Source organism: Lepisosteus platostomus, chromosome 4 (genome assembly GCF_059453375.1).
Source record: "Lepisosteus platostomus isolate fLepPlt1 chromosome 4, fLepPlt1.hap1, whole genome shotgun sequence".
In the NCBI taxonomy this organism is placed as follows: domain Eukaryota; kingdom Metazoa; phylum Chordata; class Actinopteri; order Semionotiformes; family Lepisosteidae; genus Lepisosteus; species Lepisosteus platostomus.
Genome location: NC_142614.1, coordinates 20629281 through 20653474, shown reverse-complemented (window position 1 = coordinate 20653474; position 24194 = coordinate 20629281). Strand labels below are relative to the sequence as shown.

The 24194-nt window shown below is 35.6% G+C and overlaps 1 protein-coding gene across 5 annotated transcripts in view; it reads left to right on the top strand.

Moving 5' to 3' along the window:
* The window catches only part of nedd4l (NEDD4 like E3 ubiquitin protein ligase), a 109606-nt gene that overhangs the window by 5618 nt on the left and 79794 nt on the right, over nucleotides 1–24194 (top strand). For 3 of the 5 annotated variants that reach the window (XM_088628943.1, XM_088628941.1, XM_088628944.1), the window contains exon 2: nucleotides 23349–23422. The exons of 1 other annotated variant lie outside the window; for it this stretch is intronic. In XM_088628943.1, coding sequence (XP_088485069.1) covers nucleotides 23349–23422 — 74 coding nt within the window. Of the gene's footprint in view, nucleotides 1–21560; nucleotides 21698–23348; nucleotides 23423–24194 lie in introns of those variants that run through there. One more of the 5 variants, XM_088628942.1, reaches the window with a different exon arrangement.

The window sequence follows — 24194 nt, the reverse complement described above, 5'->3', positions numbered from 1 at the left end:
ATTTTGACTGATGGGCTACCATTTAGAAAAACTTTGTAAATTTCATTTTGATAATTACTTTATTTCTGTCTTTAAGGCGTTGGCACATACTGTATGGTAAAACCTGTCAGTAGTATTGCATTCATTTCAGTTTTTAGCCTGCATTTGTCCATAGGTTTACTACCATTATGTGTCTGAGGTTGCTTATAGAAGTAATTCACAAGCAAGAAAAGGTTTCATTTTAGTTTTCTTTTCCATTGTGATGTCTTGACCTGAACAAAAAAGCAAATCTCTCACACTGTAAATCTTTCTAAAGTGAAACAACTGTGTCACTCTGACTTAATTTAATGTTCACCAGTCAGTGATTCATGTGTTCCATAAAAGTAAATGATATTACTTAGGAGTAAAATCTATGACTAACTTGTATTGGAAATAAATGTAAACGTTAATCTAATTATCCCGGATTTTTCCCCTCTCAGAATTAAATTAGATTAGAACACAAGTTCTTTTTATGAAAAGACAACACTTTTGTGACCTCCTCAGAAAATAGTTAATCCCCCTTGTAGTTGTCCGCATCTATACCACTCATTGTGTACCCTGGAAGAGGAAGTTAAATGGATTGTGAGTTATAATACTATATATACAGTAAATGCTATGTAGATCTTGGCCTATATATACTGTGGATACTACATATTTATACTGTACCATATTTCTCCCTATAGAAAATGGCACCTTCAAAGTGGGAACAGAATGTATTACAATTAAAACTCTAAACTGACATCATTCTGATTGTGCACTGCCATGTAAAATAAATGGTTATGTTGCAAATGTTCAAAATTCTGATTATTAAAATAATAAATTACATTCAGAGTATTCTTCTGGATGTGCTACACTGTTGCACATCTTAGCTTATACTGTAGCTGAACAGTTGAGCCGAGTCTCTTGTATTCTTCCTGAATAATGCTGCCCCAATGTGACGGTTTGTCTTCTTGTTTGTTCCAGAAGAGGACATAAACAGCCTTTGTTAAGGACTAAATGAATTAAGAACATAACAGATAGCCTCAGTGTTCCGACTGCTCTGTGCCAAGTCAGTGAGTAAGATCCCCTTCAGTGAAAGAGCTGAAATTTACTCTCTAGTCATACAGTATTTCAACCCCTATCAGGTCTACAGATTTCCTGCTTTTTTCCACAAGGTCTTTTGTTTCAGGCCAAATTTGTGGTGTAACAATAGAAATCCACTCAAAACCTAATGAGTGTCCTTGGACCAAAGTAAAATCCACGTCCTTACAGCATCATGACATCTATCCCATAACCAACCAAAGTTTTGTCCTTGTTTCTTATGGCCTTAGAATCCTTCTCTCTGACATAAATGCAAGCTGAAGACAATTATGCTCCAGCGATACCACCCTCTTCACTAGTGTATTAACATTTTAAAATAAATAATAAATTGTTCAATTTAATATTATTTCTATTCCATACCAATGAACAGGATTTACCATGTGCTCTGCTGACTCTACTGAATTCTTCTTTTCTACAGTAAAAAGTCACTGTAGAAGCTAAAGAGGTGTAAATGTTTTCTGAAAAGAAAGTGGTTCTTGTATTTTCCTTTGATGCGCTCTACACACGTTTGATGCTACCTTTTCTAGTTCATCTATACATTGTATAGATGAACATAAATCCAGGAGGGAAATAATTGGGAAATAATTGACGTAGCAACACCTGTGCATATACTGTACTTCCTTTAAACTCATCCAAATTTCGGAGCAAGCTCAGTAATTCAATCGCCATTGGTCTTACTGACATTGTCTTACTGACACAAATATTGTTTTTAGTTCTTCTAAAATATATACATAGTAACAAGGCAATTATGTTAGAGAACAAAAATGTTTTGTGGTTCAACTAGTGAGTTTATATTTCTTTGTAGAAGTGAGTTTAAAGTTTTACAATATTTATACAATAAGTAGCTGCTTTCCAAAGAGCAATAGCAATAGTTGTAGATGTGAAATATTGCCGATTGTGATTTGTATCAGGCAGTGGCCCTTTCAGTTTGAACATTTTCAGGTTAAGAACAGTTAAAATCCTAATTCTGAAACAATCTAGACTTCTTTCTCCCTTAGTTTACAAATGTAATTAATTTCTCAAACTGTAATTCAAATTTTTCATATTATGAAAATAGTAAGGTAAGCCTCTCTTATTTAAGCTGTAAGAACATTATTGTTCTTAAGCATGTTTATGATGGTTAATTAGCCCATTTAACCAATTCTGTTGTTAGCAAGATAAATATAGTACAAATTGTAAACTGTGGAATAGTGGCACATCTCAAGTAATTTCAAGGTAATACAAATATCTTTTAAATGCTTTTTTATGATTTCATATTTTCCAGATGGAGATACATATTTTCTTTGGCTTGAAGTTTTCTTTTGTGACACCTGAAGCTGTTGCAATACATTTTGCCAACATGATGTTAATACTGTAATGTATAGTATCATGGCCCCCTTGAAGTACATTTTAAATCAGATCCACTGTAACAAATGAGTTTGATACCGCTGATTTAAATGGAATTCAGTGTGCATACACATGGGAGATGAGGAATACAATCTCAGAATTCTGGATTTCTGCGTACATATAAGATGTTATGGTAAAACTATCGTGACAGTTCTTTAAATGCAGTCTATTTATAGATCTGCGTGTACCTGTATAAAGACTAAATATAACAACATTATTTCATTAATCCATCCTGCTATGAGTTTAAGATATTGCAATAAATATCGTCTGCTGTCCAACACAGAAGCTTGTGCCAAATAAAGAGCCATTGATTAAGGTAGATAAAAATGTAGTACTGAATGCTGTTCTAAACATCTGGAAATGGTCTACTGATAACTTGTAAAACAGGGTATAGCATATTGTTCGTATTATGAACTGTGTAACTTCTTATTCCCTCTGTAGTACAAAGCAACATGTTCACTGACAGGTTCTGATACCAATAACATTATCAGTAACCATAGATAAACCATGATGTATGAGTTTCTTAAAAACATAAGGGCTTGACATTGCACATCCAACCAAACATTTACCCTTGTATCAGGGTTCTCAAGTTGTGGCCCTTGTAATTTGCTTCATGACAGAATTTTGAAACAGTCAAATCATTAACGATTAATGGATCATGCTGATTATCAGTTAAATAATCATCATAATATTATCAGTTAAATAATTGGTTGTAACAATGCAGTAAATAGTAAATAGGAATGCAGTAAATAGGAAGTGCTGCAAGTTGAGTACACCTTGCTATGTGTTACATTATCAGTGGCAATTTTAGGGAAAGCTTATGATTTGGTAATCTTGTATTCACATGTTTTGTTTTACTGTATGTCAGTGCAACTCTGGTGGCTGGATAACAGCTGAATGTTTTGCCTTCCCAATTCCTGAGATATAAATTCCAATAATGTTAAAATTAGTTTACTGACCTGCTTTTATTGGCAGTCCGCCTTATAATTTAAGTTAGCTCTTTGTTTTTAAATCATGTTGGATAAACTGCCTCAAGTGTTCAGCATTGGTGGCCTGGGTTGTAATTGCAAAAGAAAGAGAGAAACTTTGTTGACCTCAGGCACTGCTTGCCTTGCTGTGCAGTTGTCCTTCTAACGTAGCCAACTCCATAAAACTCAAATAAAGCTAATAGCATTTAATAGCATTTGTGTTCTTATTTTATGCAAGTATTTATAAACAAATACTGATGGAGACCCTTCAGCTGCAGCCCATAGCCAAAGTAAATCAATGTGTTGTATTTGTATGCTTTATGGCAAACTACTTTGTCTACAGTTTACTTCAAAAACCTTCCTTTTATGTGTCAATTGAATAAATGTTGAAGGATCATATAGTAGGTGCAGGGCTTGATACCTAGATGGTCTCGTCTTAAGGTTTTGTTCCAACAAAAGTAGTCATACAAATTATTTGATATCCTACAGTATACTGTATGTTATAGGTTTAAGAAACTATGTCTTAGGGTTCTTTACAGTTGATAACTCAAGAGCATTTGCTGCATTAAAGGTATAGTTACCTGTACCTATTAAACACATCAGAGCAAGTACATTAAAGTTAATTATTTCCTGTCATGAAAGATGACCAAAAATGCCTCATCCTGAAAATGACTTTGATTTATGATTCAGTGTGATTTAATTTGAAATTTTTTAAGTGTTCATCTTTTGGTATTATTTTGGTATATTGTGTGTTGATTGCATTTGATATTTTGATTTAATAGAAAGTGAAGAATGAAAGTCCTTATCCCAGTTTTGAACTCTTGAATGATTTTCTTGGGCCCCAGATAAATAGTAATAATAAATTTTCTACATTACTGTTCCTCCTTAACACCCAGGGTGCTTTTTATGTAGGAAGGAGTTCCCCTGGGTAATGTGTGGCTGCAAGTTTATAGCTCAAAAGATAATCTTATTACATGGAAGATAAGTGAGAAATTACTTCAACACTTGGAGAGGTAAATTTTAAATTGGCTAGATTTAGAAAGTTTCATCCTGAATTTAACCAGGGGTAGATACTGCATCTTTTTTAATATTCAACATCTTGTCCAAGAGAGAAAACTGCTTACAGCATATAGTGAGACATAGTGGTTTGGAATTCTGGGATTTCTTTGCTATCTCAATGGTCATCAGCAACCTGATGTTCTCTGGAGATCTCTTAGACAAGACCTGGCCAGGCACGGTTGTGCTTAACCTTTAAGATTTTATGAGATTGTTCTTGAGAATGAAATTGTAATTTCATAATTATTTGTGTAGCTATTGTGGAATATTTCAATCCTTGCCACTTTCTGTCTAAAACTGTTTATTGATTTACTCCCCCTTCATCTGCATTAATTGTAATTTTAACGGAAGTAAACCTTCAATATTCTGTCAGCCTGTGGAAGAATTTGCTATATCCTCTGCAAAATACATCTTTACAGATGTACGAAAACTATATGTAAGGCATTTTGGTGTAATCTAGTAAATTCATCAATCTTTTCTGACTAGCTCTGTAGCTAAGCTGAATTTCTTTTTCTTCCAAGGCCCTTGCAGTCCCTTTGTCATAGCTGGTCAGTAAATGTACTGTACAGTGGCATGCTAAGATGGAAAGGGTCTTTAAAAAATAAGTACTTGTTATATAGAAGTACTCAAAATATATGGGAACAAGTAATAGGTTTATTCCATGCTGAAAAGAGAAGGAAGAGAAAGAGAAGAAACACCTGAAGAAGGCTCTACAGCTGACACATTTTGTTGTCTTTCTTCTCTTTTCAGTATTGAATAAACCTATTACTTGTTCCTTCTCAGCCTACACATGCTCACGCAGCTACCCACCTGAACTACAGTACTCAACATATATTGATCAAGAAAGCAGAGTTATCTTCCCAAGAATTTCACTGCTTACTGTTTTTATGACATTTAATATAGTGATTATTCACCATCACTGTTTTTAATTGTTATATTGATATTACATCAAAACAATCTTTAGATTCATGGAATTCAGAAGAATTTGCATTTGTTAGTTGATCAATTAAAACCTTTCTCCAATGTAGGTCATTTTTGCTATAAAAAGCTAACATTCTATTTAAAATGTAACCAGATGTATGAGCCATAGTTCCTCATTTGAGTCCTAAAACAAAACAATCTGCAGTCCCACTGCGCTGGCAGTACACTCCATAATTCTGCTTCTGGCTTGCTGCTTCAGCATTTTTCAGCAGGTGCGTTGCGTAGGTTCTCCCTCTGTATCCCTACTTCATGTGAAACACACTGCTTTCTCATAGCTGCATTCAAATAGAAGCCTTGTTGCACTTTTGTCTGCTGTCCACTTGAGTGTGCATATGCTTCCAAACATTTACAAACTATATATCGCCTTTAAAACTCTCCAAATTTTGCAGCCAATATAAGTTCAAGATTCTGTTTTCTTACATTTTGGAGACTGAGCTGCTTCTTGAACTTTCCTGATCCTTTTCCATCCCTTTGTTTTCAAGTACTGTCAGTTCCTACAGTAGGTAGTCCTTGCCTGATGAGTGGGAAACCCATCATCATCAGGACTCCATGGAGTAACATTAATTGAGATGAAAGCAAAGGCGTTCTTTGAGTTACTATACAACTTTGCATTTTACTGCAGAAGACCAAAGCTACTGTATAGTATTTTGTAGCTCAAATAGGAAGTTAAGTTATTTTATCAAAATGGATTTCCTAGTGTCTTAAGATCCCATGTCTGGTCCATAATGCAACACGGGCTCCTACAAAGACTGCCTAGACAATTATTTGGTTTAGGTTTTCTCAAATATCCATTTAGTACATGAGCCATTTCTCTTTCATCTTCTAAATGTTTTGCATTGTTATTTCTAGGAAACATTTTCAATTTTTACTCTTCTATCGCTGTTTCAAACCTGAAAAAAATTAGCTTAGATTGTAATATTTCTTTTTGTCTTTGCGCCTTTTTAATGTCCTTTTTTACCAAAGCTTGTAATTTATTGTATAAACATTTATTTTTGTCCTTATTTTTAATTGTTTTTTCCAACCACGTGGGCTACCAATTTCTAAATTTTGATTTACTTGTGCGATGGATCTGTCTGCTTCTAGCAGAATATATTGTAAGTGGTTACCTTCAATTCTTTACTTATTCCATATCGATCCTATCCCATTCTACTTCTCCTAAGTGGACTCATTCATCTGTAGTCTGCTCTCCCTGAAATTTTAAACCTTTATTTTGAACTCTACCTGTACAGTTTAAATTAAGAAAATAAGTAATTAGCAATGCCTACCATTTCAGTTTTATCTGTTGATGCCCTGTTGGAGTTTCCCCAAAAAGAAAAATTAAAATCTCTCATTATCACTACTTCTTTGTTTGCATGTAGGTTTCTGATTTCATTATATAAGACTGAATTGTAATTGTTCTATGAATTTCCTGAACTATAGCATACTCTATTCTTTGCGTTTTGATTGATATATTTTAAGTCTGACATCTAATTTCTGAGACACTTGATTTATCTGGGTTTGGAGTATGTGCTTGATGTATTGTAGTATGGTCAGTCTTGATCTACAATCCAGCATCTTATAACTCATTAATATAGTTAATCAATTTCCCTTCGGGATCAATAAAGTCTTATCTATCTATAATGCATCCTTAAATTGATTTATAAAGATGTGGAACATGTGAGTTTTGACCCTTAAGTCAAGTTCAAATCGGGAATTTGGTATTTGGAAGTTGGTATTTTTCCTTTTGAATGGTCTTTCACTTAATTGAACAAATAGCATGCTTAAGAGGTCAAAGTAAAATTGCTCAAAGTTTTAGAACTTCATATGAATCTCCAGCTATTCTTGATATTTAGTGTATGGAAGTTCCCTGCTTTTGGTGCAGTGGCTGTGGGGGTCCTTTACGCATTAAACAAGACCGCCTGTGTACATACAGAGCCGGATAGAAACAAGTTTGCATTAACTAGATTTATAACAAAAAAACAAACGAAAATCTGTTTTATAGCCACAGTGATAAAACTAATCCCGTCTTACTTTCTGGGATAGCTATGTCTTTTCTCTCACTAGAGAAAAAGCATTTACAACTATAAGGAACAAGTAAAGCTTTATAAAGGAACAAGTTATAGGTTTATTCCATGCTGAAAAGAGAAGAAAGAAAACACAATGAGAAAGACAGGGCAGTAAGCAAAGGTAATGAAGCAGGAGGGACCTTCTATTCATTGAAGGTTTCATTTCACACCTCTCTTCACCTATCCTAACGTCACACCTCCTGATTGGCCTTCCTTTCTCCCGCCCCTCGCTCCTCCTCTCTCCCAGCTTTTGTTCTCTTGCTACATTACCCTTGCTTACTCCCCTGCCTTTCTCACACTTGAAGAAGGCTCCACGGCCAAAACGCTGAGGGTCTTTTTCTTCTCTTTTCAGCATGGAATACATCTATTACTTATTCCTTTGCAGCCTACACATGCTGACACAGCTACCCACCTGAACAAGTAAAGATTTATTCCATGTTGGAAAAGAGAAGAAAAAGACCCTCAGCGTTTCGGCTGTGGAGCCTTCTTTGGGTGTTTACAAATATAATGCAGCTACATCCACTGTTCTCTTCTACCTCTATGATTCTCCTTTGTGTAACACAGCTGCACCCTACTATTCATCTAAAACCATTTGAACTTTCAAATTTCATTCAGTTCATAGTTATTGAATTAGGGAGCTGTTTGCATTAGGTGAGCTAGACACAAGAGAAAATATCTCCATTCCTGCCCTCTAGTGCCACCTCCATTGTCACGGTGGTTTCCAATCTGGCTGCACAGGGCAATCTGCCTCATGTGCTATCTCCTTTCTCTTCCATTTTTGCTGTTCCTTCAGATAGCTGAATACAGCTTTCGTCATCACCTCTCACTGTAAGCCATTCTTGTGTGATTCCAGTTAAATCATCAGCTCATAATAATACTGAAAACCTAATGGACCCAATATGTATTTGCAATGATATCTGCAAAGAGCAAGTGGAATGACAGGGCACGGTATAATTTTCCAGCAAGTAGTGTTGACGGATTTCTCAATGTGTTGATGTTACACTTAATCCAGAAAATAAATAGTACACTGTGTAAGAGGCTTGCATTCTGACCTCTTCAAGTTTCCAAGTGCATATCTACTGTCATCAGGGTCTTGAATATAATCCTTTGTACTGTGCCAGGGAACAACGGCTTCTTTGTTTTTCTTGTTAACACCATGAAGATAATTGCAAACCATTAAGATACTCCTAAGTACCTTAACTAATGGCAACTGTTTAATGTTTTTTTCATTGCTATGTATGGTAGGCCATGGTTGAATGATAGAGATTTCTAGAGAAACCTGTAATACAAGTGTTCTAAGTGTGTCAGTTGCTGACATTGCATTCAAGAGATATGAAACTGGAAACTACTGTTACAACAGTTTTTTTTTCTAAATTCAAAATGAGTTTATTGCTAAATATAAGTATTGCTTCATAATTCAAGACGACACCTCTCATTGCTGTATCCTAACTAATGTCAATATTTGCATATGGAAAATCTCCAGATCATTGCCGTATACTGAAAGCATGAAAACAAAAATTAATACAAGCAGTGCAAGAATACAGGCCTGCAGCTTTTACTTATTTATGTCAGAAAAGCAATGCAATATTTAGGCCACCAGAGTAAAAGTACAGCTAAATAGCAGGAAGAATCCCTGTGGTGTTGCAGAAAAAGCACTGAGTTTGTGTCAAAACCCTGTAACCAGAGAAACGTGCAGCCATGTGAATTCTTAACTAGATTTTAGAAGCAGGGATTAAATATGCATTCTTACACAGGGAAGCAATGAAAGGACTCTGACCTATAAAATCAATAAAGATTAGCATGGCTGTTTGACATCCTTAAGAGCATCTATCTGTTAATTAGAGGTATACTGTAATCTGCTATGTATATTGAATGAACATCACCTGCCTTGCTGTGTCAATCTATATCATCCCTGTTATGAAAGAGCTGCGGATTCAACAAGACAGTAACCCTTTGCAACAGTTAAACCTGTTAAAACTTCACCAGCCATATTGTTGAAGTTGGTACCCTGGCTTCCATCAAAATACAGCTTGATGAGAACCTTAAGATTAGCAACCAAATGAACTGAAATGGGATAAATGGCATCTTCAGGTTTTATTACTTTTATTTTGTTCTTAATTTACTTTAAAATAGCAATAAAATAACAGTAATTTAGTTCTGAAATCAGCAGGATACAGAATTTAGTTAGCTTCACTAAGTTTAGATTTCCCATCTTTGGTTGACATAATTAAAGCACAGCTGTGTTAAACTGTTGAGAAAGTCTGATCAAGTGTATGGGCTTCACGTACTGTAGCTTAACTTGATACTGATACCAAAAATGAACAGTGATCTTATGTTAGTCTAAAGTCATTACAGTAGCAATGCATTTAAGTTCAGTATTGTCTTGGACACTTTTTCACTAACTTTATTACTGAAAAGCATATAGCCCATTTGCAGATACAGTACTTAATTAAACTTCAGTTCAATTTAAGGTTAAATGAAAGAAAGGCATCTAGGCTTACAGCTTGCCAAAATCAGCCTCTGCAAATCTTGTAAAACTTGCTGTATTTGAAATACGTGTGACACTGTTTAAAATGCTGTGATGAAACACTGAATTCATATGAATTTTATAGTGTTAAAAAAACTGTCATCTCGCATAGCATAGCTTCATTTTAGTGGTGGCACAGGCTATGGAAGTATCCTTTTTAAGCAGAATGTTATCTGAAATCTTTCTGCATCCAATTTTGTGTAATAACTGTAGAGTGATCTTTAGAATGCAACTTATGTATCAATACTTACCAGAAAATGAGATGTCTTGTTTCCAAATCAGAAATGGTAAATTAAACAGTATGTGGCAGTGAAATGCAGATTTATTTCTTATTGTGAATATTAGAATTATGGGTCCCTTAAGAAGCTGCAGGAGGACAATCATAAGTTCTAACTATAGGAGTCATAAGTCTTAGAACAAATCAAAATGAAGACATCTCAGAGACTTCTTTTTGTTTTTTATTTGTATTTTTACGTACCACATCATGTTATTGTGTTAAATACTGATTATGTATTGAAGGTAAAGTGTTCGTGTTAAATGCCAAATGACTCAACTGCTGTGATGAAATCACTTCATCTAAAAGCTGTGTGTGAGAACATACTGTATACCGTAGGCATAGCTGATATCAAGAACTTACTGTAACTAATGATAATTTAAGCAAAGCATAGAATATCTTTATTCTGTGAAAATAAACTCTCTCTCTTGTTCATTATTTTGTTGCTCTTTTATCTGTGTGAAACTTACTTCCAGTCTTTAATTTTGAATTTAATTTTGAGCTTTGAATTGGCAACATGCTTGAAGAATGCATGATAAATTATTTGCTACCTGCTTGGGGATTATTTTGTATGACTGTTTTATATAATTAGTCTTTGGCTTGTATGATTTTTTTCCTGCTACCAGGTTAAACATGATTTAATCAGGGAGTATCCCATTTATCATAGTGAGCCTATTGTGTAGTCCTGGATAGAATGTTGACTCATTAGGTCTGGCTTCAAAAGGCCATCAGATGATGATTTTAAACTTGTCCCCCTTTATTCTTGTGTGAGATAACAGAGCTTGCAGGGAAGTATTGAAGTCTTTACAGTACCCATGTTCCTCTTAATGAACCTCCAACCATCTAAAGATCTAAATTGCAAACTGTGCAGGCAAAATGAACAATGTTTAGAAGACATTTTTCTATTAATTATTAATTGCATATTATCATCCAGTGTTCTAGAATGCACTGAGCATAGCAATATTGCTCTCTTTATCTAGCCTTGGCGTCTGTGTTTGCCTTTAGTATCACTAATGCAATAGCAAGTTTTTCTTTTCAAAGAACAGCTAAAATACTTAAATTGTGCTATTGCTAAACACTTACTGGCAATGTAAGGGGTGGAGCTGTGGCTCTGTGGCTAAGGATCTGCGCCTGTGGCTGGAAGGTTGCCGGTTCCAATCCAGTGGCCGGCAGAAAAATCCTACTCCGTTGGGCTCCTAATGCAACGAATTCCTAATGCAAGAAATTGAATGTGGCGTATAAAGTAATCTTATCTTATCTTATGTAGAACCATGTACTATAATTCATTGAAACAATGGTTGTTTTAGTTTAAATGATTGTAGTTATTGCATATTTAAATTCAGATTAATTCCTGAATGCTTTACATGTTAATTGCCAAATACGAAAGAAAAATGCAAAAGTCAAGATTGCGTAAGTATTCAAATACTTTGTTGTGGCAAACCTAAATTAATTTAGGCACAAAACGTATGCTAACGAGTCCTGAAGTTAGTTGAGAAACATGGCTGTTTGTAATAATAGTGACTCACTTGATTTTAAGATAAATATCTGTGTAAGGTCCATCAGTGAGGGTTGAATGTTTGCTTGAAATTCACTACATTATTTTGAATGATCAGCTAAACAAGGATGAAACTGATTAGGATGCCACAGTGAGACCACAAGCAATTAAGTCGCAGAGATTAAGATACTGTAGCAGAAAATGCTTGATTGGAACAAAAAAATCAAACCTTTCATGGACTCTGCAACAAAGTGCCTAAATGTTACTGCAAATATGGCAAACAGGGTTGTGAGATTGGAACAAGATTGGAAATTTTTGTTCAAAATGCAAAGTATTAAAAACTCAAATGCCAAACCCAACATTGTGCATGATTTAGTGAGCACCATCCCTGTTGTCACACACGGTGGTAGCAGCATAATGTTCAATTCAATTCAAAATATTTTATGCATCCCCAGGGGGAACTTTAAGCAGCAAACAGTGCAACATACAACACTAACAAATAAAACAACATTATTAAGAATAAATGAATAAAAACAGAAACTGGACCATAAAAATTATTGAAAGTAACAGCGTGTAATATTTAAGAAGATATTAAAGTACATGCACATTCGTAGAGGGGGCTCTATCCAATAGACATAATATTAATAATAGTTCTTTACAAACCTGATAGTTGTTTGCAAACCTGATGACCTCTGGAAAAAAAGCTAAATTTGTTTATGTTTGTGTTGCACTGTGGACAGCAAAAATATCTTCCTGAAGGCAAAAGTTCAAAAGACTCATGAAGGATATAAGATGGGTCTTCAGTGGTGGCACAGGCCTTCCTCGGGATATACGGGGTTCAAAGCTGTGCCAGAGGTTATAAAAGCTCACCAATGATTTGAGAGCTGAGGTTTACAACATTGTAAAGGAGTCTGTTATAGCAATTAGCATTAGTGACTGTTGGGTACATAGATTGAACAAAGTACTAGCAAATCTTACAGGAAAATCTGCTTCAGACCTAAAAATTCGCCTTTCAGCAGAAGTGATACAGTGCACAAGGCCTAAGCTACGCTGGAGTGGCTTAAGAGTAAAAAATGAATGTCGTTGAAAGTTCTAACTTCATCATAATTCATCAGAAATATGGAGGAGATACATCATGATTTTTGGACATTTGCAAATGACATTTTTGATCATTGAGGACCTGCAATTAGGTTTGTGAAAAGTGCTTTTGGGTGAAATCCTTTTTGTAGAGACGTGGGCACTGTAAAAAAATAAATGTTTGTGAAATCAGAAGAAGCTGAGCTTCTGGATGCTACATGCAACAGTCAGTATTGTCATGTTGCCAAGACATTGCAGGGGATGTCTGGCACAGATACTGTTGACTATGATTGGGCAAATCATTAAAATTCTCACAGAACTGTATTTCTGCGTGATCCACACTTAATGATCAATTATGTAACAGTATCTGAATAACCTGTGAGGTTGCCTGTAAAAAAAGTTAGATCTTCTCTCCCTTTTATCTGCACCTTGTTACTTTCTAAATGGAAAATTAAATACAAATTATCAGGTAAGAATGTATTTGACAAGTTTGTAAAGAAAAATCACAGTTTTTATCAGTTTTAGTCACGCTGTAATAAAAACCACATCTCAGATTAAAGCAGATGAAATAGGCTGTGCTAACACTGCTAGACTCCATTCGACACCAACTAGGTATGTAATCCACTGACATGCTTGACCTAGGCCCAGCCACATGCATTTAGTGACCCAGAAGTGAGGTTGTCAAATGCAGACTGATTGCTTTCGCACAGCTGGAGCTACAGTATGGCTGGTCGCAAGTTAAAATTGCTGAAGACGCATACTGCAAATCCACTTCTACATTTATAACTCTTCATCACTTGACTGCGTGACTGTAGTTTTTTCATTAACATGGGGGGCAACAGTGAATACTGTCAGAGGGTAGAGTTGTCTGGTTTTGTGATTAATTTCACAACGTTAAACCAATTATGTACTAGAAAGACCATTGAAAGGTTCACTGACTTCTGTGTAAAAGCTATTGTTTTGGTAGTGATGGTAGCCTAATGGTGTGAGGTTGTTAATTCCGACTTTAGGAGCTGACTCGCCATTGCATGCGATTACATTTTGTGAACTGTCCAGCTGGCATTGGTATAGTGGCCATAATTCTTTAACATAATGTTTGTTTTTTTCCAAAATGGCTGATGTCTCTTGCCTTCATCCTGGGATCAGCATGCTGAATTTCTGGATGTTAAGACAAAAGTGTACTTTCGGGGCATTTTGTGTAGACTTGTATATCATTTTCTATCCCACCAAATAATGTCAGTGATCTGTTAGCTATGTGAGATGATATAGACCACAAAGTTTGTAAGCTTGTGTTAGAACGAATGACATGACAAACGAGTTACAGATTATTTAGACTGGGATTTGTGACATCACCGGCCTTATAACCATGTCTTCTATTTAATTCTGAGGTTATTATAAAAGAGCATAAACATATTTGTTTGTCACCAAAATTACTTGGTATTTGTTGAAACAGACATTGTTTATTCCCATATTTATTCTGTTCATCCAAAACGGATGATGCAACTATTGAAATCTATGCAGCAAAATCTTTTTTAAGGAGAAGGTTGGGATTTGATAGCAATTATTGTGGTCAAGGTCTTTGGATATATTTAGAAAGTAAAAATTTCAAATGAAAAGTTTTAAGAAGTTCCATTGTATAAGCATCTCCAGTTATGTCGTTACTACTTTGCTGTATCAATGCCTTAAAGTCAATTAAAAAAAAAAAAATCAGAAATTTAAAACATTTGCTGGCAGTTACCTGCTCCAACTGCAGAATCCAGGCATCACTATTCGAACCAGAGTGAAAAGGCAGCTCCTGCAGCTTCCTGGATCCCTTTGGTGACATCAGCAAGAGAGGTGCTGCTCTGCCAGCTCAGGTGCTGTGGAGCTTGCAGAGTGTCAGTGGAATGGATCAAGGGGTGGGCATGTCTGCTCTTTTTCATTCTCCCCTTGCGATATAGGAATTGGTGCCTTTGAGTCTCAACTTGACCATTGCTTATTCCAGATAGGGTTCAGTATAAAATGAAAATGTACAAAACAGTTGTGAAAAAAATATTTACGGACAAAAATCAGTCTAGTTGAACCTTTTCTGTTTTTTTTCGGGGTGCTGTCTTTTTTTATATTCTCATATTTGTGTGATCAGGATGCAAAGATGTGAAGGTTAAAATGACTCAAGGTGCATTTCTGACACACGGGTTCCCATGCTGCTGCATTTAATCCTGTTCAGCTGTGCTTGTGCAGGTCTGTAATTACTGTGGTGGCAGAGCGGTCAGTATGCTCTGTTGTGCACAGCTGCGTGTCATTTTCATCCACCTCAGGGGCTCGCCTTACTGCATGACACCTACCAGACCTCGGCCTCTGCCAGGAGAGGGCAGGGGTCATCTATGATTTGATTAGAACTTGGAGTTGTAAGCCGGGAGAGGTGAAGGTGAAATTCCAAACAAAATAAACAACAAATCTTACCAATAAACAACTTCTAGAAATTGGTATAATGAGCTGGGAGTTTTGGCAAACTGAAATGTAATGTCTGTTTCTTTGGCCAGAATTGCTTGTTAAAAGGTAACATACAGTAGGTGACACATGTACAGTATTGATAACGTAGGGATCCATATTCAGAAGACTATAAAGTATGTGCTTTACTTTGTTCAAGCAGTGTAGATATACCCACTAAAGAGACTGCACCTTGAAATAAGCACACTGGACGTCCAGTGAATAAGACACAATTTTTATATTCCAAGGTTTTTTTTTCTCCTTGCATTTAAAGGCCTATACTGTAGCACCACTTGAAGTCTTTGTCGCTATGGTGACCATTTTTTTTCTCTTTGGGTGATACTGAAATTCTAGTTGCCTGCAAGTGACCACTTTTATGCTTTTTGCTGAATACAAAAATGTTACTGCTAATATTGTGTTAAGACTGCTGATACTCCTGTACTTAAAAGTAACTTTTTATAGCCTGTCTGCCTTTGCAGCAAGTGCTTCAGTCAATAAAGATTCTATCTATGTGGTTGTTGTGAAAAAGCTTGCACCCACAATCCATTAGGTTAAGTGCAGTGTGGTTTTCTATGAATCTTAATCAAACTGGGCCTAAAAGATGGAAGCATAGAGAAAAAGCACCTCTGCTCAGCTCTGCCTTATTTACTAATACTGACCACTGCAGGATTCAAAATTTAAGTCAAAATATCAAAATTACATACACCGATGACATGAACAAGTAATGATAGATGTAGTTGTTGGACATTAGCAAGTGCAATAACAAATCAGTAGCTATAAATATAATATAATATATAACTATAACAATAACTAGAAATCTCCCTGGGTATGAGATGATTGATAAATAATGGAATTTGTAAAGTGACTATGAATTTTAAAGTTTGGTTTTAATATTAATGGTTAATTTGTTTTGATTTATTCAAAATGACTTTCACTTGAACACATTTGTACAGTTTGGTATTTTGCTCAATTATTCTGAGTGAAGTACCTCTGTTATACAGTCCATCTGACAAATGTGTGAGGTTGTTGGCATGCATACAGTATATAGGGTATATGTGAAGCATTTTTATATTTGTGACTTTAGTATTATGTCAATGATTCTATGCAGATTGGAAATGATAAAAGACAAGTATGTTTGTATCACAAATTCAACTTACCCATGTTTGAAAATGTACTGTGCTCAAATGTTACAGTATGTTCAGTTTTTAGATTTTGTGGAGACAGGATTCATGGCTCTCTGGTTATTTTAACTTGATTTGGGAAGTCCAGTTCACTTCATACTTGAAGGTTCGGAGTAATCCATTATTAATAATAATTATCTAGCTATTAAGCTAGAGAATAAGAAAGAAGAACTCTGTTGGTTTAACTTACAGAGATAATTCAAAGAACAACATAAGGTGTACATAATACTCCAAGCATTGTAACCCTGGCCCATATCAAAACATGTCTGGAAATATTCAGTCATCTTAAAATCTGGAGAATTAAAATTTGGTGTTTTTATGTGACACAGGACTGTGCATATCTGTTAACATGCCTCAAGGTACATAGCTCCCTCTACCATGTCTAAACCACATCTGCTGCTTTTTAAACAAATAAAAGTGCTGTGCCAGTATCTGAAGCAGCTGGTAACAATTTAAATTTCAAAATGTATTGTTAGAATGTTCCACTGCTAATTAAGTTTTAGAAAATGGATCTGTTTTTTCCTCATTCTATAATTAAACACTGTTTAATTACATCTGCGGTTAATTGGATAATCGTTGCTGCCTGTGGTCCGCTTTATCTGTAAGTCTTTGTGTGCATTTTGGATGTTTGCTTTTGTTTGGCATTAAATTATTTCAGTCTTTTGATTGAAAATAACTGTACTAAGTGTAATTTCTAAAAGGGAGTTTTATAGAGGGCTAACAATTTAAATAATTGACTTAAATAATTTGCCATAGAACAATTTTCATGCTTTCAGTATCGGATCATGACGTTCTGTCACATACTGTATGTGCATATTTCTTGTTCAACCTGTCCGATCTGGAATAGCCAATGTCTGTTTTTCATGCTTCAGACTCCACATGTGGGAGGGTGAGGAAGACTCCTCTGACCTACCCACCCTCATGTCATTCATCTCTTAACACATCACAGTCACAGCCGCCCCCACCCTTCAACATGTATTGGAGGAGAGTCATGTCCCTCACCGACAGCACTGAAAATGGGCAAGTGGCCAGGAGACCACAGGGGTCACTAAGACTTGAGAGAGCTCTGGCTGACCAATACCACTCTACTCTTCTTTGACACTCAGCCAATTGTGTGCAGCCTCTCGGGGAATCCTGGTCATGGTGACTGGAGGTGTTCGAATCATGATCAGAGAAGTTACCTGGCACACAGGTGAAAGCTTCTACCAGATAAGCCCTCAGGAGTCCCAAAGCCTTCCTTTTTTTATAGCCCAAGGACCAGTCCGATATAACTGGCATTAAATTGCAGTTCATTTTCTGAATCTGATTCAGTGGTGTTGCTCTCAAATATCTATGTGTGCTATATCTTGCAGTCAATTCTTTGTTTAAAATTAAAGGAACATTGAAGCCATTGCTGCAGAAATGGAAGAACTAATCAAATGTTTGTTTTTTTCGGTGACCATCCTTATACAAAGAGCTGAGTATACATTTAAAAAGGATGTGAGCAAAAATATAGAATTGAGTCCAGTGTCTACTTCGTTATAGCTGTACAGTAAATTCATTTAAAAACATGCACACACTACGTGAACTGAGAGTAAAGGCAGTGGAATTATTAGCAGTTTACCTGACACAAAACCTCTGAGCAGATGCAGCATAAATATTTCTTAATTTTATTAATTTTGTTTGCAATGTCTAACAACCAATGACACATTCAGTAGATAAAACAATCACAACAAAATATTTGTTTGCACTCCGTGAAGAGCAAACTGAGGACACAACTTGCATACCGTTAAGAGCCTGTAAAACAATTTTTTCCAGTTAAAGTGTCAGACCACAATAAGGTCAAAGTTGTTTTTCACAAAAATTTACTTTAAAAAATATTTTTTCCATTTTTAGAAGATAAACTTTAATTTTTACTACGTTTGCATCTCATGCTGTGCTGAACAATATTTATTCCACTTATGGTGCTGTAGTGCTGCAGTGTAAGACAGATAAGACTTTATTGACATGGATTCAAGGGACATAAAGAGGAAATTTAAATATTTTCACACTGATATTGATATTGGATGTCCAGACAGTATCCTTTAGAGCTTACTTTGCGGATTTTAACATTTCATTGTGTGCTACATGAGATAATGACATTCTCAAGAGTTTTAAGTTGGCTTCTCTTTAGCAACCTGCTATTTTTGTAAATGTTTTTATACTGTATATTTTCACAATGTTTGGAATATATTTAGTTTTAGGTGAGTTGGCCGGTATTGTCTGAAGTGAACTTAAATGTTTTACTTTATTTTTCCACTGCTTTAAGACATTGGATGTCACAGTGACAGACAAGCATGGAATTATTTGTTATTTAATACTTAGCTGAATTGTTGGACAATGATCCAAGTTTCCCTGTTGTTTTATTAATCAAACAGTTTTTCTTATTCAGTAATGCCAATTTTTTGCAGCAGAGTGTATCAGTTTATCCAGATGTTGTACTGCCTTTATATCTTTAAAAATTATTTCAATATCCAGATACCTCTTGTCAATTCAGACTTTAAAATGAATCCCTCTGCAGACATGCCCAACCAGAGCTGTTTCTTATAGGTTGAGTCTGTTGAGATACAGAGTAGAGGTGCCTCAGTGGTGTGGCCTGTTGCTCAGCCAGGCTGACAAGATCTCTTCAATCTGCAAAGGAACAAGTAATAAGTTTATTCCATGCTGATAAGAGAAGAGAGAAAACACAACATTTCGACTGTGAAACCTTCTTCAGGTGTTGTATCTCAAGATCTCTTCTATCTGGAAAAAGGCAGTGACAACTGGACAGTACACATTGCAGAGCAACGTCCTGTTGCCTTTGTTTCATTTGTTTGTTATTCATGCATTTGTGTGTTGTACTGGCTTAATCTTGATGGTATTGTATAATGGTAAACAGTTGATGTTTTTGTATAAGCCTAGTGCTTGGTTTCTTATTATCTGGGTTGTACCGGATGTTCATTTGGATTTTAATTTAATTTTCATGATGGAAAAACAACATCAGAGAATTGTGAGATTTTCTATTTGAATATAGTTTGCATGATGAAGATGGTCTAATCACAGATGAAGGTTGCTAATAAAAGCTCGGTTCTGCAAGAATAATGAAGATCCACGCACTTAACCTTTTGCTGCAATGCCCCAAATTGTAACAATCTTTAAATTGTAATAGTATTGGCTAATATGTTGGGAAACATTTTTTCCAGTAGAGTAGATCTTATTTCTGTTAAACTTTTTTTAAACCTTATTTTTCTATTGTGTACTCTTCATTAGTCAGAAAATATTATTTCAGCTACAGATCTTTCGTCAAGACTAAGGCCTTTAGGTGACGAAAAGTTAACCTTTATTAGATGCTTCATTTACTTCACATCTTGTAAGCTGACATTTCTACCCCAATAGGATTCTTACATATTTGCTTTACACTGCATTAAAGAAAAAGGATTATTCAAGGAAACATATGTACTGTACATTCAATCAGACAACCGCTCATCCATTTTCTAACTGCTTCTTACAGTTCATGGTCCCAGGGGAGCCAGAGCCAGAACTCAGCAAGCAAGGTGTACAAGGCTCAGTCAGACATATTTAATCCATATACTGGCTTACTTTGTTCAATGATGTTCTCTTTTAGCATTTTGGTGATATTACTTACTCTTCAGTAACATACAGTATCACCATAAAATATGTAACGGGATTAAAAAGTAAAAAGAAAATAATATTGGAGCCAATCACATTCTTTTACCCGATTATAGTTCTTGAATGATTGTAACATTAGGGAAATTTAAGCAAGGAAGCATATTTTTGATCGTGTATCGTAGATTGAAATTGATAGCAAGTCTGCTTAGCCTCTTAACATTTGCCAAGTATTACAGTACAACATTAAATGAAGAACTACTGTGTGTTGGCAAAATGATGCTGGTATATTTTTAAAGAATGTGGAATATATTTGGATATAAGAAATTGTTATTGGGTTCCTTAAAATGCAAGGAAACTTTTAACTCATAAATATGAGCCCATCATTCTAAACAAATAGCCTAAGAGAGTAAAATCTAAATTTGATATGTCATGCATAAGCTCCTCCTTGTGGACAGGCAACTTTGTTTTTGTATGAGCTTTTCCCAGTTTCTTTTATTTGTTTTTGTTTGTTCCAAAGTTCATTGTTTAATCTCTCCAAGGTACTGCTAAAGATTATTCAAGGCAATTAAATTAAATAATTTTTAACCTGGATGTTTGTTTTTGCTATGCTTTAAAAAAAGATAAACCATGGAGTGGTCACTATAGTGCTTGGGGTTGTTGCTGTCTTAAGTTAATTTTTGAAGCTGTCATTACTGCTGAATTGTAATTACAGCAATGGACAAAGTACTTTGTTGTGTAACAGGAACAGTGTCACCTGGCTCATCATTGATTGGTTAAAGTAAATAAGCTATCAAACAGTTTTGGAAAAATAGTTTTGCTAATACAACCTCACATTCTAAAAAATTTAAGGTTTCTTCATCTCCCCATTTTAATATTAATTCAGGTTGTATTTTCCAATATAAGTACACTATTTCATTACTTTCTAAGAAGAAAATTCAGTGTACGGAATAATACCAGTTGTGTGTGAATAATGCTCTGTGAGGTTTCAGATTCACCAGTTTCAGTTTAAACTCGGTTCATCCTTCCTCATAATATAGAAGCTGGAAGCTCAGCAGTGATGGACAACAAACATGTTTAATTATATACTGTATGGAGCTGTATTTCCTTATCTGCTCACAATAGTTCTTGTAATTACTTTGCAAGTGATGTAAAAAATCCCCTTTTCCCCAAAGAAAACCTTATTAATTAATATTAATCTCAATTATACTTTATTAACTGTTGTTCTGACCCAGGAAATGGGACTGCTGTGTCAAATTTGAGAATGTCTCCTGAAATAGACCTGTATTTCTACTGTGAGAATCATGTTTAAGAAACATTTGCTTTTAACCAATCAGGAAGGGCTCTTTGAGCCAGTAGGATGTACAGTAGGTGCAGACCTGACTAGGGGTGCCTGTACAGCTTCTAGATATGACAGTGGTGAAGCCAGCAACACAAGCTTATCACGTACTACATAAACAGGACTTTGCATGACATGAATGGGGATAGAAAGAGGGACCAGGAGTCCTCAAGTATGGTAAGTTAAATTCAGTTTAGATGCCAGTGAATAACATTAACTGTGCTGCTACTATGCCTGTGGAGCTTTCCTCAAGTAGCCTCCGGTTTGAGCACGCATCTCAATCATGTGTTGATTACCAATCCACTCCTTCAGTGGATGTTTTTTTTGTTGATGCTGATGTAATATTTTTTATTTGCATACCATTTGTTTAAACATGAAAAGTAGAGAATACAATGGCCCAAGGTGTGCAAATGTAATCTAAAAAAGTTGAGAGGAAGGAGGAAATAACTCAAATTTTTGTGTCTTCATAATACTCTCAAAATAATAGTACAACACCACTAGTATTACATAGTTTGTTGCATGTGCAGTCGCAATCTTTAGTTGGAAATACTTTCTTGCTAATTTTCAAGATGCATAATACAGGAAATGACTCCCCTTGTATGCTGTTTGTTTTTGTTCTTGTTTGTCCATTTGTGTTCTTATTTCTTGTACAGCAGATATTCTTTTGTTCTTAAACTTGTTACATTTGGTTCCTAACACCATAGCCACTGCAAAACTTGGTAGTTTCATGTAATCCAAGTTGCTTGTTTATACAGAAACACCATATACAGTAATTCAGGCAAAACCTTTGTACAGTATATCTGCACATAGTTTGTAGCTACTTGTCAATTTTCAGAACATCTACTTGTAATAATTCTTGTGTCTGAGACACAACAAAAACTGTAGTGATTGCACATCTAACATTTTCATGATCTAATCTTTAGTCCACTGCAGTGTGTCATGATCACGATTTTAATGCTTCTGGTGTTTTATTTGCTGTTTGAGATGACAAATCGCTGTTGGTTTCTCTCTTACTTGTAACTCCTGTCAAAAACAACTGTTTCTTGAAAGTGATTAAAACTTCACAGCAGAATCCAGTCCTTGCAAATGTTTCTGCTTGCATAGTAGTTTAATCTAGATTTAAATTTAATTAAGGATGTTCAGATTCTCAGATCCTGCTTGAGACAGTAAAAAAGTAAGCAGTTCAAAATCATTAGGTAAAGCTACAGTACCACCTTATCTCTGTGGGACAATTTAAATATTCACTACAAGCCTTTCATTTATGTGCAGTTGTGTAATATTTCTTCTCATTCTTGCAGGTGACAAGTAAAGAAAATTTAAAAATCTTTATTTCTACAATCTACATCTCTAATTACCTCTTCTTTTTTTTGTATTGTCTAATTTTAAATCTTGTTTTTCCAGTGTATTGCCCTATGTAAATGTTGTATCAATGTCAGGATTTTGCATGCAACTTGAATTTTTACAGTTTTTGGAAGCCAGGTCTGAGAAATCAATACACATCTACTAAATTAATAACCTATAGTAGCTGGAAATGGATAGTTGTCAATGGAAGTCTTTTCTCATATTGGTGCAGTAACAAAAGTGTGGAGTTTGGGGTTTTAGAATTTTACCGAACTATACGAAATCCAACATACTGTATAAAACTAGAAAATATGCATGAGTAGAGTGGTCCAAATGAAGTACAAAACTTGTGTATTGTTTAAAAATGAATGAGAAATTATAGGAATTTGTTACTGTTTAAGTAAAAATAATGTACTTAAGCTCAATTTATATTATTTTTGATAATAAATTAGAAATACGAATTAAATGCATTTTTTGCTTATTTCAGGATGAATCCCGAATTCTCAGGGTCAGGGTTATTGCGGGCATTGATCTGGCAAAGAAAGACATCTTTGGAGCCAGGTATGTACTGATTGTGCAATGGTGTTTGTTGGGGTTCTGTCAGAATTATATTTGTGATTATAATTCTATTCACATATCATGATACATTTTCCATACATATACAGTATGCATATTGAGTTTGCACTCATCTGTATCCCAGCCATGATGATAACAGTACAATGTCTTGTCATGTCATTTGCCAAACCGCATTATACAGTACCGTACAGTGTCACGGGAAGCCGGAGCCTAACCGGCAAGCAATGAGTGCAAGGCAGGGTACACCCTGGACGGGGCCAGTTCATCAAAAGGCAAGGGCAAGCCAATCATACGTAGGGGCAATTTAGAGGCCACAGTAAAGGTTGAGGGGGGGAATTTGGCACAGACACTAGGATAACTCCCTCCTCTTTTCGAGAAATGCCCGGGGATCTTTAATAACCACTGAGAGTCAGGACCTCGGTTTAACGTCTCATCCGAAAGACACCATAGTATAGTGTCCCTGCCACTATAACGGGGCATTAGGACCCATACAGACCGCAAGGTGGGCACCCCCCACTGGTCCCATTAACACCACTTCCAGCAGCAACCATAGCTTCCCAGGAGATCTCCCATCCAGGTACTGACCAGACTCAACCCTGCTTAGCTTCAGTGGGTAGCTAGTTGAGAGCTGCAGGGTGATATGGCTGCTGGCTTGTTACAGTACAATATGAGCTAATAATGTTATTGAATAAGTGGTATTATCTAAAGAATTTAGTTACTCACTAAGATTGCTTGACAAACACTCTAGAATAATCAG